At 42.5% G+C, this 15388-nt stretch overlaps 1 protein-coding gene across 4 annotated transcripts in view; it reads right to left on the minus strand.

Moving 5' to 3' along the window:
* The window catches only part of UBR3 (ubiquitin protein ligase E3 component n-recognin 3), a 93565-nt gene that overhangs the window by 25646 nt on the left and 52531 nt on the right, over positions 1-15388 (minus strand). For 2 of the 4 annotated variants that reach the window (XM_083703580.1, XM_083703578.1), the window contains 5 exons: positions 11532-11681; positions 10452-10585; positions 7110-7220; positions 4881-5081; positions 3968-4104 (listed from right to left, as the gene is read on the minus strand). In XM_083703580.1, the coding sequence (XP_083559706.1) occupies positions 3968-4104; positions 4881-5081; positions 7110-7220; positions 10452-10585; positions 11532-11681 (733 nt within the window). Of the gene's footprint in view, positions 1-3967; positions 4105-4868; positions 5082-7109; positions 7221-10451; positions 10586-11531; positions 11682-15388 lie in introns of all 4 variants that reach the window. The other 2 variants (XM_083703579.1, XM_083703577.1) reach the window with 1 other exon arrangement.

Raw genomic sequence — 15388 nt, forward strand, 5'->3', positions numbered from 1 at the left:
CCGGTTTACTGCTACTAGGTAGCAAACAGAAGCAACTGCTTCCACTTTTAAACTGATTTCCCTAATTTTAGGGTCTCAGCAGTGGTTAAGTCAAATACAGAGAACTTGGTTTGTTTAAACTCTGTTTAGTAAGAACAAGTCAGATCCAAACCATAGTTTCAGATACTGGCTCATTCATGGACTTCTGGCCACTAGGCTCCTGCTATAGGAGTAAAAGGGCTCAGGCCCAAAATTAGCTTTCTTGTCCCAACAAAAACCTGAAGCTGGTCCTATAATGACGGGAGAATCAAAACCTGCATGTGATATGATATGAGAAAAATGGTTCAAGGGAGACATCCCCACTAGTCCCTGGCACAAACCTACGCAGTTTTTTTTAAAAAAAATCAACATGCTTTTAAGTTAGGGATGCGGGTGGCGCTGTGGTCTAAACCACTGAGCTTGCTGATCGGAAGGTTGGCAGTTCGAATCCCTGCAACGGGGTGAGCTCCTGTTGCTCGGTCCCTGCTCCTGCCAACCTAGCAGTTCGAAAGCATGTCAAGTGCAAGTAGATAAATAGGTACCGCTCCGGTGGGGAGGTAAGTGGCATTTCTGTGCGCTGGCTCTGGTTTCACCAGAAGTGGCTTAGTCATGCTGGCCACATGACCTGGAAAAACTGCGTGTGGACAAACGTCGGCTCCCTCGTCCACTAAAGCGAGATGAGCGTTGCAACCCCAGAGTTGTTCGCAACTGGATTTAACTGTCAGGGGTCCTTTACCTTTTTTCTTACTTTTAAGTTATCAACTTAGGAAGCAAATTAAAAATGCTCTTTTCAAAGCTACTTCAGCTAGATCTTATTCTCCACGAACATTGATTACGACTGGTTCTGTACAGTGATTTTTTCTTCTCTGCAAAGGGTTTCACCGTATGACCTTTAATGACCTCTAAAGTCCACTGATAAAAGCCATAGTCCTGAAATTCTCTGCTTAAGAAAAATGCCCACTTATGACTAAGAGCCAAGAAGTTTGAGGACTGCAGTATGCGTTTTCCAACCACATTCCGTTCCTAATATTTTTTATAAAGGTCAGGGTATAAACCATTCATCAATCTTGGGGGCGGTGGGGAGGAATCACTGTTCTTTATAGCTTCACTGGATTTCTGGAGGTTCAAGAAAATGCTGCACAAACTTCTGTTGAAAGACCCATATGCACCAATAATTTTGATGTATTATGCTAATAAAAAATGAGATAGAGGGTGGAAGATGCCTTGGGGCACCTCCACTGACTTGTAAAGCAGCTGGTGATGTGTACTGGTGGGGTAGGGGGAACACTAGGTCAAGAGAAGCTTGTAGACGAATGATTAAATTATCAAAGGTGAATGAGTACATGTGTACAATAGCAACTTAATTCAAAACAGACAAACTAGAAAAAGCTTATTATGGGGGGAGGAAGAGGTAGGCAACAGCCTGGATGGTGGGGGCACCAGAAGAAATCTGGAAGCGGTAGTACAGTGGTGCCCCGCAAGACGAATGCCTCGCAAGACGGAAAACCCGCTAGACGAAAGGGTTTTCCGTTTTGGAGGTGCTTCGCAAAACGAATTTCCTATGGGCTTGCTTCGCAAGACGAAAATGTCTTGCGAGTTCCTGCGGGTCCCCCCCCCTTTTCTAAGCCGCTAAACCGCTTATCTGCTTATCCGATAAGCCGATAAGCACCGCTAATAGTGCTAATCTGCTAAGCCATCAATGGGCTTGCTTCGCAAGACGAAAAAACCGCTAGACGAAGAGACTCGCTGAACGGATTAATTTCGTCTTGCGAGGCACCACTGTATCTCTGTAACAAAGCAAGGAATTGGAATACTAGTGGTAATCAGTAGGTTGGCTTACAGGGTGAACTAGTTGCTTGCATGGTTTTACAGAAAACAGACTGAGTTATAAATGAAATGACAATCTGGGGGAAACCTTTCCACCATAATCAGCACTCTTATCTGTCAGCTACTCTCCTTCCCACATTTTTAACACTTTGAAGATGGGGGAAGGGAATAAGGAAGACCGCAGTCAAGAAGGCTGATCTCATGCTTTCAGCTTTCTGCAATGAAGGCTTCTGAATGTGCTCAAATGTCTTATCAATGGGAATTCTTTTTTAAAAAGTTTTTCTCAGTGTGTTAATTAGGAAGTATTAGAAATACATATTTTCTGGAGTCAGCAATTTAAGTTTCAAGTATTCCTGCTGATGAGTGAGGAACAGCTGACAAAACAGCTCTCATCTTAACTCTACAAAAACTGCAGTCTTATTTTCTCTGGTCTATATGTTACATAAAGGTAAAAGTAAAGGGACCCCTGACCATTAGGTGCAGTCGTGACCAACTCTGGGGTTGCGGCGCTCATCTCGCTTTATTGGCCGAGGGAGCCGGCGTTCAGCTTCCGGGTCATGTGGCCAGCATGACTAAGCCGCTTCTGGCGAACCAGAGCAATGCACGGAAATGCCGTTTACCTTCCTGCTGGAGCGGTACCTATTTATCTACTTGCACTTTGACATGCTTTCGAACTGCTAGGTTGGCAGGAGCAGGGACCGAGCAATGGGAGCTCACCCCGTCGCGGGGATTCGAACCGCCAACCTTCTGATCAGCAAGTCCTAGGCTCTGTGGTTTAACCCACAGAGCCACCCATGTCCCATATGTTACATAGAGAAATACAAATATACCCATTTGGGCTTGGGCTCAGGGATTTCTTCCACTGCCCTTATTACCAGAACTGCTCTCTGTTCCTACAACAAGGATGGGGAACTTGAAGATAAATACAGGCAGCCAGGGGAGTCAATGTGGTCTACTTGGCTGTTTTCCCCAAACTATGCCCATGGATGATGTCACAGCTGAAGGGCAGGACGACAGGGTTTATTTCTGCATAGGCTGATAAACAGAGATTCCAGACCTTTCCCTGCTCCTTTTAAGTTTCAAATTTGTCCTGCAAGGTCATTCCTGATAAGGATCTTGCCCAAGGAACCAAAAAAGGTTCCCGACTCCTGCCCTAGAGCTAAGTACAAAATATCTTGTAAGAAGCGCTTGTATTACCTTAAGCAATAAATTGAAAGTTACAGGTCTAAAGTAGTTAAGCACTCTCCGCTGCCTTACATTAAAAATCCAAACATCCAACTATCCAAATTACATTATCATGTTTATGTGTGCACATGTTCATGCATGACCCCATAGTCAAAGTTTTTAATGTTAATGCAGAAAAGGTAAGAATTAGAAGGAAAAGAGACGAATGAAATAGAATCTGCAAGCAACACTTGTGGCTGTAGGTAATAAAGCAGGATTGAGAGCTGTAAAAACCACTTGCTTCAATGTACATGGACTGCACTCCATGCACAGACGTCCAGCCCCTTTTTGCAACATAGAAGCTGCAATCAAACACTAAGCCCCCAAAACACAGGATGGCACCCCGTTTTCACTCCAAGGAAAAGTGGAACGTATGTGTATTTGAGCATTGAAGAGAATACAGCATATTCCATGAGGTGCCCTGCCGCTAAGAACAAAGGCAACAAAGAAGCAAGGCAGGAACGCTCCAGGCAACGCAGATAAGATCTCGGACAAACAGGAACAGCTGATATGCGGGAAACAAACGTGGGGGCTAGCCTGCGAAAAGAGGGCGAGCCCCCTCTGCACCGGCCCTAAATAGGGCAGGCCATGCCCCCCCAGCCAGCCGATTGGCTGGCTGGGGGGGGGGGAGATGCGGCTGGGATTCCCCTGCTCTCGCGGGGGCTGAAACCAGCCCCCGCTCATGTGGGGGTGGGCGTGAAGCCCGCAACCCCACCTCCTGGGCAGGCCAGAAGTGGCTCTCTATGCATGACACTGCCAGAGTCCTCTTCAAAACTCAGTTAGTCAAGGGAGCTTTGCCACGATACAGGAAAAATAGAAAGCATGCAGTTTATTTAACCAAAGAGGTAACAAGTAGTTGACAAACAGGAAGGGACTGTAAAACAGATGTCTTACCCACCTGGCAACAGAATACATGAAAAGAAAGTCATTGTCTGGTGATCCAGGAGATTTGCTATAGTCAGTATATTTCTTCTGGGTAGTACTTTTGATATCCTTCATCACAGACTCCATTTCTTTACTTAAATTGGTTTCTGACTGTAAAAAAGAAAGATGTCTGACTTCACTTAGATACAGTAAGAGGTGATTACAGATTTAAACCACCCTTGGAAAGTTAAGAATTACTTTTACGAATTACGTAACAGTCATACATCAACAGCGGAAATACCGAATTCTACAGAATGAAACTAAATCTAAACAGTTATGGAAATGGATGAAGCACTCTTAAAATCCTACAATTATTTCTATGTTTTATTGTAAACCGCCTTGAAGGAATTTGCCCTCAAAGACACCATATGCATTTTATAATAAACATATTCAACTAGGCATACATTGGAATAAGTCAATTTGAACACAGAATTTTAAAACACTAATACGTCTCAAGAAAAAGTACCCTAACCCTAATCTGCACTCTTGATTGACACACTTCAAATGGTTTCTAGTTACAAGTGATTGATGCTTTGTATCATAAAGAAATTATGAGTTCCATGTAATACAATTCAGTTCTGTATAAGATGAGAAGCTGGAAAGAATGACTTTTAACGACCAATAAATACATAGACTGAAATGCGGGAGCAAAATGCTCACATAATCATCTCCCATTTTAAAGGTGATGTAACAGAGCTTAACTGTTAAAATGTTAACGTTATTTAAGCTCTTAAGTGCTTAACAGAGAGATGGGAGAGGATATTCAGCTTTAAAATTCTATAAAATGCAAATGAGTTTGGAGAAGGAGAGAGAAAGAAAGAATGAAAAGAATGTTGAAAGATGGAGACAAATTAACAAGGATCTTTCTGCCTTACACTGATGCTTACTGGGAAAGTTCCCAGCTGCTCTTGAAGATCTTCCACTTCCTTTATGAGATCTTGCATAGTCTTGTTACTGTGACATTGCCAAAGGCTCCTCTCCACATTGTTGCCAGGATAACATGGAAGAACGCTGTTAGCAAACTGCCTGCACAGAGGACAAGTAAATTCTCCTTTGTCCACTGAAAAGCCCTGGAGAACCTGGTCGTTCTAAAGGAAATAAAAATACAAATGAATTCGTGAAGCGACACTGCTAAGTTCTAGTGATAGCAAGGCCAGAAATAAAAGAACAATTGCTCAGCTACAAGTTAAAGTGTAGTTATTTTTGTAACCAAGCAATTTACTGAATAAATGCTTAATGTTAAGACTTCTAATTATTCAGACAACCTTTTCATCACTGTAATGCAAACACAGAATGCCAGTGCAAGGTCCATTTGCAGAAGAAAATCAACAAGCACGAGAGGGATATTAAGGGAAGAGCATGTTGGGGGCGGGCCGGGGGGGGGGAGACACTTTCTTTTTTAAAGGGTCCTTAATGATAAGTACTCTCTACTTGTAAATTATAGCAGCAAATATTCAATTCTCTGTAGACATGGCAACAGCGATTCTTTAGGAAAAGAGAACTGAATCATCATTTTCTTCTCCTTGGTATCATTAACAACCTCAACAAAACACTTGAAAGACTATGGACTGGGTTCAGCTAATGCTTGCGCTGATGGGTGGCGCTGTGGGTTAAACCACAGAGCCTAGGACTTGCCGATCAGAAGGTCGGCAGTTCGAATCCCCGCGACAGGATGAGCTCCTGTTGCTCGGTCCCTGCTCCTGCCAACCTAGCAGTTCGAAAGCACCTCAAAGTGCAAGTAGATAAATAGGTACCGCTCCAGCGGGAAGGTAAACGGCATTTCCGTGCGCTGCTCTGGTTCTCCAGAAGCATCTTAGTCATGCTGGCCACATGGCCCAGAAGCTGTACACCGGCTTCCTCGGCCAATAAAGCGAGATGAGTGCCGCAACCCCAGAGTCGGTCACGACTGGACCTAATGGTCAGGGGTCCCTTTACCTTTACCAGTCTCCATCGTGTCACATTGACTGCCTCCCATAAGCTTTTCCCTAAGCCTAATTCTCTCTCTGTTACAAGGCAAAGGGAGACATGTGATGCTTTTTTAGCCTAGGGCTTGCCGATCAGATGATCGGCGGTTCGAATCCCCGCGATGGGATGAGCTCCCGTTGCTCGGTCCTAGCTCCTGCCAACCTAGCAGTTCGAAAGCACATCAAAGTGCAAGTAGATAAATAGGTACCACTCCGGCGGGAAGGTAAATGGCATTTCCGTGTGCTGCTCTGGTTCACCAGAGGCGGCTTAGTCATGCTGGACACACGACCCGGAAGCTGTACACCGGCTCCCTCGGCCAGTAAAGCGAGATGAGCGCCGCAACCCGAGAGTCATCCGCGACTGGACCTAACGGCCAGGGGTCCCTTTACCTTTTTAAGAGGGGTGGGACTCTGTCACAAGCAATGGAGGGCAACACTGGTGGCTAGAAAAAATTGTTACTTTCACAGATTGTCTATCTGTGACCACACTTCCTTTCACAGAACCAATGAGAGCTCAAGTGAATGAGGCTTTCATCGTGATAAGCACAAAGCAGTTGTTTGGCAGGGACCCCTCGCTTAATTTTTAAGACCACTGAACATAACCTTGTCCAGGTTGTGAATTGTGATCCCTTTTTTAAACTGTTAGATCCCATACCCCATTCCCCACTGCCATAAGAGTGGTTGCTGCAAGCCACTTTGATTCAAGTATGGAAGTTATCTTATTTGAATCAGTTAGATGAGGCCTGGGAAGCAATAATTTAAGCTCCATTGCTGCATCACCTGCACAGCCCATCACTACAGACCATAGTCAGATGTTTCTAACATAGCAGATCAGCAAATTCAAATGTTATCAAATACAACAGGGGCAGTGTACTGTGAAGCCCATCCAACTTCAGTGAAATAGTACAGAACTGAAAACTTCTTTTTCGTGGCCAATACCATAATGCATTATATATGAGAATATTTAAGTGGGAGGGCATAATATTTAAGGGGGGGGGCATTATATTTCAAAAGATGGATTTTGCAGCTTGTTTTAAAAATCCCAGATGGTACATAAAGGCATCACTGGGATTCTATTGATGTCAACAGCAAAGCCTATAGTACTTAATGAGTAAAAAAGCTCAATATCCAGAAATGTCCATTTTAACTTACCCGCAATGATTCCATGTAGGATTTATGGCAATCTATGTGTAACGTGTGGCCACAGGTTTGTACATACACACCTCCTTCCCAGCCAATTGATACCGATTGCAGACAGGAGCTCTTTTAAAAAGGTTAAAAAAAGAGGGGTAAAAATAATTCATATATATCTCCACCACCAATTAAAATGTAATTAATCACAATTAAAATGAATTACATGTAATTAGTAGTCTAATTTAAACATAGAATGTTATTCATAAAGTGAAGACCAACAAAGAGCCAGGGCCAAGAAAATCAGCATTTTTTTTTATCCCGAATCATCTACTGTATGTGTTTATCAAAAAGTCTTCGCATAAGGTTCCTGTTCAACTTCCAATGTATGATGCATATATTTCTGTTACATCTAAGCCTGGTAAAGACCATGACAAATTTTGCAAGTTATAGGCCAATTTCTTTAACTGGAATAGATGTTAGGGTATGAACAGAGATTCTGGCTAATAAGAGTTAAGGCAGTGGTATTAACTGTACTGCATGTGAATCAAGCAGGTTTTATTCAGCATAGACAGGGAGCTCATCGCCCAAGATTGGTGACCCAACCAGCTGCTTTAAACGGTCTTAGAACTGATCCAGCTGCACCTATTTCCTTAGATGCTGAAAAGGTCCTGTTAGCACTCACCTGAAAAGTGATTCTCAGCGCATGCTAGGATACCACCAAGGCACTTTATGTTTGCTACTTTGGACAAATTTAGATTTTCTAAAGAATTTATAACGTGGGTTAAAATTTTATACCTCTCACCTAAATCGCAAATAAGCCTGGAAGGATTCGATGGTCTGGGGACCATATTGCCTGGCTACATCTGAACATATTTATTACAGATATCAATTTCATGAGGATACCTATTTGGACATATGAGAGTTTATATGAATTTATGTTTATTTTAAAATGAATGAACTGATTGTTAATGTATAATAGATGTGAACTGCTGCTGGTTTTTCCTATTATTATTATTATTATTATTATTATTATTATTATTATTATTATTATTATTATTATTTTACACAGTACTATTATTCTAGAAAAAGAGGTAATGTGAACTTCTCCCTTGTTCTCTTAGAATGGCAATGGCGTACACCTGAGAGGTGCTGCAACTGAGCTCCATTGAGGTCCAGCTGAATAAAAGCCATGTGTGTGTGTTTAAAAAATTGGAAAAAAGTAACTTTAGAAAAACAGGATTTGTTCCCCTATTCCTTAGCTGAGGTGAACAAACTATTCAAGGGCTTTAACAGAGGTTTCTGTTTCTGCGCCAAGAGAAATTTAAGGATTAATTCTTTCCTACTGTGACCATTTTAGCACAATAATGATCTGGAAAGCTGAAAGAAAGCAAAAACATTTGATCCATGTAATATCTGAATTGGACTATACTTTTTTTAGGACGCAGGTGGCGCTGTGGGTTAAAGCCTCAGCGCCTAGGACTTGCCGATCGAAAGGTCGGCGGTTCGAATCCCTGCGGCGGGGTGCGCTCCCGCTGCTCGGTCCCAGCGCCTGCCAACCTAGCAGTTCGAAAGCACCTCCGGGTGCAAGTAGATAAATAGGGACCGCTTACCAGCGGGAAGGTAAACGGCGTTTCCGTGTGCGGCTCTGGCTCACCAGAGCAGCTTTGTCACGCTGGCCACGTGACCCGGAAGTGTCTCCGGACAGCGCTGGCCCCTGGCCTCTTAAGTGAGATGGGCGCACAACCCCAGAGTCTGGCAAGACTGGCCCGTACGGGCAGGGGTACCTTTACCTTTATACTTTTTTTTAAAATCAAAGAGTAATCCAGTTTCCTAAATGGGAGGACTCCCAGTGCACAAGATGCTGTATTTCAGAAAGATCTCTAATTGCTAATAAAGTGCTCTGCTAATAGGTACCAAGGCACTTCAGATCTTTTCACACAATCAAATGCATATGGCCCCCTTTAACTAAACAGTAAAAATGATTAAAACGTTTGAAATGTATGAAAATGTTCTTTCTGTGCCGTGGGTTATGCATGCACCCCAAACTATTCATTCATCAGTTGGGTAGAAAGGAAGCAATGCTTTTATATTTTATATTACAATTTAAGTACAGTGGTACCTTGGGTTACATACGCTTCAGGTTACAGATGCCGCTAACCCAGAAATAGTGCTTCAGGTTAAGAACTTTGCTTCAGGATGAGAACAGAAATCGTGCTCTGGTGGCGCAGCAGGAGGCCCCATTAGCTAAAGTGGTGCTTCAGGTTAAGAACAGTTTCAGGTAAAGAACGGACCTCTGGAACGGATTAAGTACTTAACCCGAGGTACCACTGTAAATTCTGGTTTTATAGGAATATTTTGACTAGATGTAGTAATAAGGTCTACATGCTAGAGTTGTTGAAAAGCCATGTTTTGTGCCTCCCATTTGCTGTAAGGAAAGGGTATAAGGATATGAAATTATTGTGTTTCCCGTCTACAGAAGGAAATGTTCTTGTATGTAGCTTTGCTCCTTTCAGCAAACAATGTAAATGAGAGGTAGAAGATATGGCAACAAAGTGAAGCAGAAAATGACACCTGATTTCTTAGTGCATCACTCCAAACATTTTCAAAAATTCCTTCAGTTGTATACTCATTTCACAAACAAGGAGTTGTAATCAGGATCCAGTCAAATTCACCATTCCATTTGTAGGTGACAAATGATGTGAAACAATTTCATATTTTTTTTTTCTGAACTACAACTACTGGGCCCTGAAACAGTTTGCCAGGACAACAGTGGACTCCTCTCTCCCTTTTTTGTGCAAACATGCTTGTAAAGTTCAAGAGACATTCTTAGGAGGAAATGTGATAATGGTCAGGGCTCTGTTCCATCACTGCTGATCCCAGTACCAGAGGCAATAGTTTTTAAACGGGGTTTTTCTTTTTTGGAAGGAGGAGAGGAAGAGGAGGAAGAAGAAGACGACGACGACGAAGAAGAAGACAAAGAAGAAGAATAAGAATGGAGATGAAATCACTGCCATAAATCAGTGCTCTGTCCCTTTCAAATTGCACTCCTCTTCTGGTAAACAAAATGCCCTTAAAACTGCTGGTTTGCCACAGTCCTAATTGTGACACTGATAAACAACTATTTTCACTGCTGAGCAAGCATTTTAACATACATGTCCTAAACTGAACAGTGTGCACAATCAGAGACACAGGTTCTCGCATCCCTGTGGAACAATCACAGAGATCATTTGAAGTAATTCGTATTTGCTATTAGAATTCAAAGAAGTCGTAAGAAAAATTATAGCAGTTAACGTAGCTAAATATCTAAACGAAGCGCAAGAAACAGAACACCACTGCATCACGCTGCTGCAGAAAACTTACATCTTTAAAGAAGTGCTGTAAAGTGGCGAGGCGGGCTTCATACACTGCCGCACACGTATCCCAAGGATAAATCTGCTCCTTTTCAGAGGTTGGCAGCTTCTTGGGCTCAGTAGTATTGCGGCATTGCCCCAAAACTGCAAGGAGAAATAATGTCATCATCAGCAGAGCGGGAAACGAAGCGCAACTGAGGTAGTTCTACTTTTTAGCCACAGGTCACATCCGCACACCATATTCTCCCAGCAGGACACACACTCTTGCCTGGCTAGGTCCACGGCTTCCTATCCAGTGATTTTTGCCAGCAGAAATGTGTTTGCGAAGTGTGATAATGCACCTTGCTTTCCTGGATAGCAGGTGGAGAGGGTGTGCGCATGGACAGAAACCTCTGGCTACTGCATGGTCTAGAACGCAGCGTACAGTGCAAAGGTAAGAATCGTGTCTGTTGCCCCACCCACTTGTGTCTCTGACCCTGTCCGTAAGGGGCATGTGGAGGGTGCCATGATGGGACACACAACCCTCAGGGCTAAAAAGGTTCCTTGCTTTGGTTTTATACAACAAAAAGCTCAAGAATATAACCATGTGAGGTGGCCGTATGTACACTTTTCTTGCAGCTCCTATGAAGTGCAGCAAACACTAAAAGGTAAAGGGACCCCTGACCATTAGGTCCAGTTGTGACCGACTCAGGGGTTGCGGTGCTCATCTCGCTTTACTGGCCAAGGGAGCCGGCGTTTGTCTTCAGACAGCTTCCAGGTCATGTGGCCAGCATGACTAAGCCACTTCTGGTGAAACCAGAGCAGCGCACGGAGACGCCATTTACCTTCCTGCCGGAACGGTACCTATTTATCTACTTGCACTTTGATGTGCTTTCGAACTGCTAGGTTGACAGGAGCAGGGACCAAGCAATGGGAGCTCACCCCTTTGTGGGGATTCAAACCGCCAACCTTCTGATCGGCAAGTCCTAGGCTCTGTGGTTTAACCCACAGCGCCACCCGCGTCCCTGCAGCAAACACTAGCTGCCACTAAAATATTCTCAGGTATCTACCTATCTTCTTCCAACTCAGTAAGCTGTTTCTTCAGTCCTACCTGAAGAGGCCTGTAAGAGCACAACTAATCCAGCCGGTCGCTCCTCAGTGGAAGGGCCGCTCTGTCCACAAATAACACAATCATACACAGCTTCAGGGACATGCTGTTCTGCTGTTGCTATCTCCATGTCAATTTCTGCATCTGGTGACTCTAAGGATCAGAGGAAGGAAACTGTATTAGTGAAGTACTGACTCTCTTGTAAGTAAACGGGTAAAATGCAAGATAGGCCTGTCAGCTGGATCATTATACCAATTATAAAATGCAGCGTGCTACTATTTTCCACCTAAGGATGGCACATATATTTAATTTTGATCACACTGAGCTTTATCTCCATGCTACTATAAATCATGTTTATGTTATACACACACACACACACACACAGAGAGAGAGAGAGAGAGAGAGAGAGAGAGAGAGAAAAGCATGTTCCTTGCAATATTTGGATGGTATATATATATACTTCCACTGCAGGAAGTAATCGAGAAGCTGCTGCATCAGCCAGTTTTGCAATCCATATAGCTGCAGCAAACTTATGTACACAAAAAGAAAATAAAAATGCACATCAAATAAAACAACCACCACCATTAATTACTGATTTAGTAATTAATGTGGAGGCATTGGAATGTTCCGTGTGTTTCATCTCAATAGCCCCTTATCTATCTAATTCCTGTTTTTTCAATCCAAACTTTGAAAAGTTGGGACCTGGCATGAGACAACGGATGAGAAAAACCAGAAAAACATTTAGAAAGCATCATGTGGGATGTTTCTCTCACTGAGGGACTAGAACAGGGGTGAGGAACACTTACGGCCCGTGGGCCAGATCATTATCTGTCCCCACCCACTTGGACCAACTTTGGCAGGGGAGTGAGACAACCCAGCGGCCAATAAACCGATGTAATCAGATAAATTATAGGTGGGCTGTTCTGCCCACCTGTCAAAGCCCCTTGCAACAGCCAGGTGGTTGCCAGGGACCACAGCACGAGGAGCTGTGCCAGGTCTATGGTGAGCAAAACCCCAAGCATTGGGCAGGCAAAACTGCTTTCTGCAGAGATTGGCTGCACATTCAAGTCCCTGACGGGGAACTCCATTATCACAGGCAAGGAGAAAAGTGTAACCTTGGTCACAGGGAAGATGCTGTTTTCCTTTAGTTTCTTAATGGCAATGCAGCCAAAATCTAGGGGGGAAACCAGGGAGCAGGAAGAAAAAGAAGCATATTGTCTTTGACACTTAAGATTATTGTTTTTGACACTATACGCACTTTTACCACCACCCAGTGGCAACTGAAAGAACAACAGATGGAATGAATACGGTAGTTTTCATGTTTAAAAACCAATGCATTTCTATATTAATTTCTCTAGAAGTGATCCCTGAAAGTATAGTCTTTCCATATTAATTTCTCTCAGGGAAGCTAGACATTATGTAAATAGGAAATAGGAAAACAACATTTCTCCTGTATGTTTTCAACCTATAAAGGAATTCAGGTCACCGTTTCCAAAGATAAAAAAGAATCCCTTAGGAAAGCTTTCCTAATAAATCACTAAAAAAAAAGGCTTTTTAACGGCTTTGGAAATATAACGGCAAGTATTTTCAATTGAGTATTGAATATAAACACATTCAAATGTTAAGGCTTGCTGTGACAAGAGAAGTCAACCACACTATACAAATCAATCGTCAATCTACAGAATCATAGGATATACCTCTGTATAGAAAACAATTCATTATTGTTTTAACCATTACATCTGGTTACCCCTCCAGCCACAGGCTGTACAGCCATGCAGAAGGAACACCCTGCACTGAGTATTCCTGTACTTTGACAGATTATTAAAATGTGTGTTTCAACTTTTCCTGTTGAAATCAATAGGATTTGAATACGCAATGTTTCGATTACTAACTACATAACAGCAGGACCAAAGCAACAATAAGGAAGTCACCTCTGTTGTTCAGTATAGGAAAGGAGAAAGCATCTTCAATAATATCACTGATTTATTAGGCAATTGCTATAGCTGCATAAAACTGATTAAATCAACCAGTTAACTAAAGATAGCATATCTTGTTAAAGTGTCCTTATTGCTGTAGTACATGAAAACAGCACACGGTGAACTACTTTAGATTTTGGCACAAAATCCATGTGCTGTTTAATAACAGGTTTTTTTTGTTTTGTTTTTTAAGTTTTCCAAACCAGATTTCAAAGCCACTGCAGTACCGGCCTAAATTAAGAACTTGAATATATTACTTTAAATATAGCAAATGCATAGTTCATAGTTATGCAGTTGGATCATACAGGCTGGAGAACGTTATATATAGGTCTAGCTAAAAGGCTACAGCAGCTCAAAAACAGAATGTGCGAGCGTTATTATTAATTAGAATTAGTAGAATTATGCTCACAGATTTATTATAAGAGAAGGGAACATTATCAATGGTTCAGAAATAGCCATTATTTTCCATTATGACCTTTAAAACGGCCTTGGCCCAGTATACCTGAAGGAGCGTCTCTACTGCCAATGTTCAACCCGGACACTGAGGTTGAGTGCCGAGGGCCTTCTGGCAGTTCCCTCACTGCGATAAGTGAGGTTACAGGGAACCAGGCAGAGGGCCTTTTCGGTAGTGGTGCCCGCCCTGTGGAACGCACCCCCCCATCAGATGTCAAAGAAATAAACAACTATCTGGCCTTTAGAAGACATCTGAACGCACCCCTGTTCAGGGAAGTTTTTAATGACTGATGTTTTAATGTATTTTTAATCTTTTGTTGGAAGCTGCCCAGAGAGGCTGGGGAAACCCAGCCAGATGGGTGGGGTATAAATAATAAATTGTTATTAGTAGTAGTAGTAGTAGTAGTAGTAGTAGTAGCAGCAGCAGCAGCAGCAGCTGTAATGGGTCATATTGAGATTACCTAGGCATTTGTAAGCAACTGGGAAAATAAATGTATACCAGGCTTCCTCAACCTCTGCCCTCCCGATGTTTTTGGCCTACAACTTCCATGATCCCTAGCTAGCAGGACCAGTGGTTAGGGATGCTGGGAATTGTAGTCTCAAAACATCTGGAGGGCTGAGGTTGAGGAAGCCTGATGTATACTATTACCACTACACTAGGGCAATTGCTACCACTAGCCACAAGTGGTTTTTTAAACAGCTAATAGTAGATTACTATGAATAAAGGAACTGGGGATAAAATGTATGGTTGGTACTCCTAATTGCCCATAGACAGCTTTCAACAATGTCAAATGTACAAATCTTTAAAAACGAAACAGAGCAAAACCCTCAAATCAAATATCAAGTAGCACTAGGTTACTGAACTTATCTTGATCCATGAGAATAATGCATAACTTGACACTAAATATTGTATGTTTCTGCAACGCCTTAGCTTAAGCACTGAAAACCCCACATGCAAAGTGTGGTATTTACAATCTGTTAACTGGAAGCAACATTGCTCTTGCAAAGCACTGTGTCCAAGCACAGAAGCAACTCTCAGAATGTTAATATCTTTTGCCCTAACACAGCATGTGTATTCCCAGACGACGAGTAGAAGCTAATCTATTGTCCTATAAAATCCAGAAGGAAAACCTGTGTCACCTTGCTATTAAAATGAGTATGTACCTTCCCTACCCGCAACTCCTCAAAAATAATTTGCTCCAGGAATTGAAAGCTGGGCTGCAGAATCACGCTGAGTTAATAAGAGACTTGTCAAAAGGATGTTCCATATGAATTCTCTGGATTAACATTAAATCACAACACATTAAGTTCTGTATATTTAAAAAAAAAAATCACAAGTGATAAAATTCTAAAATGAGGTGATTCCACTTGCAAGTCAGACAGTTTTGAAAGTCAGCCATCTGCTGCAATATGGACTAAATGTGTCTTTCT

The sequence above is a fragment of the Podarcis gaigeae genome (genome assembly GCF_964106915.1).
Source record: "Podarcis gaigeae genome assembly, chromosome: 1".
In the NCBI taxonomy this organism is placed as follows: domain Eukaryota; kingdom Metazoa; phylum Chordata; class Lepidosauria; order Squamata; family Lacertidae; genus Podarcis; species Podarcis gaigeae.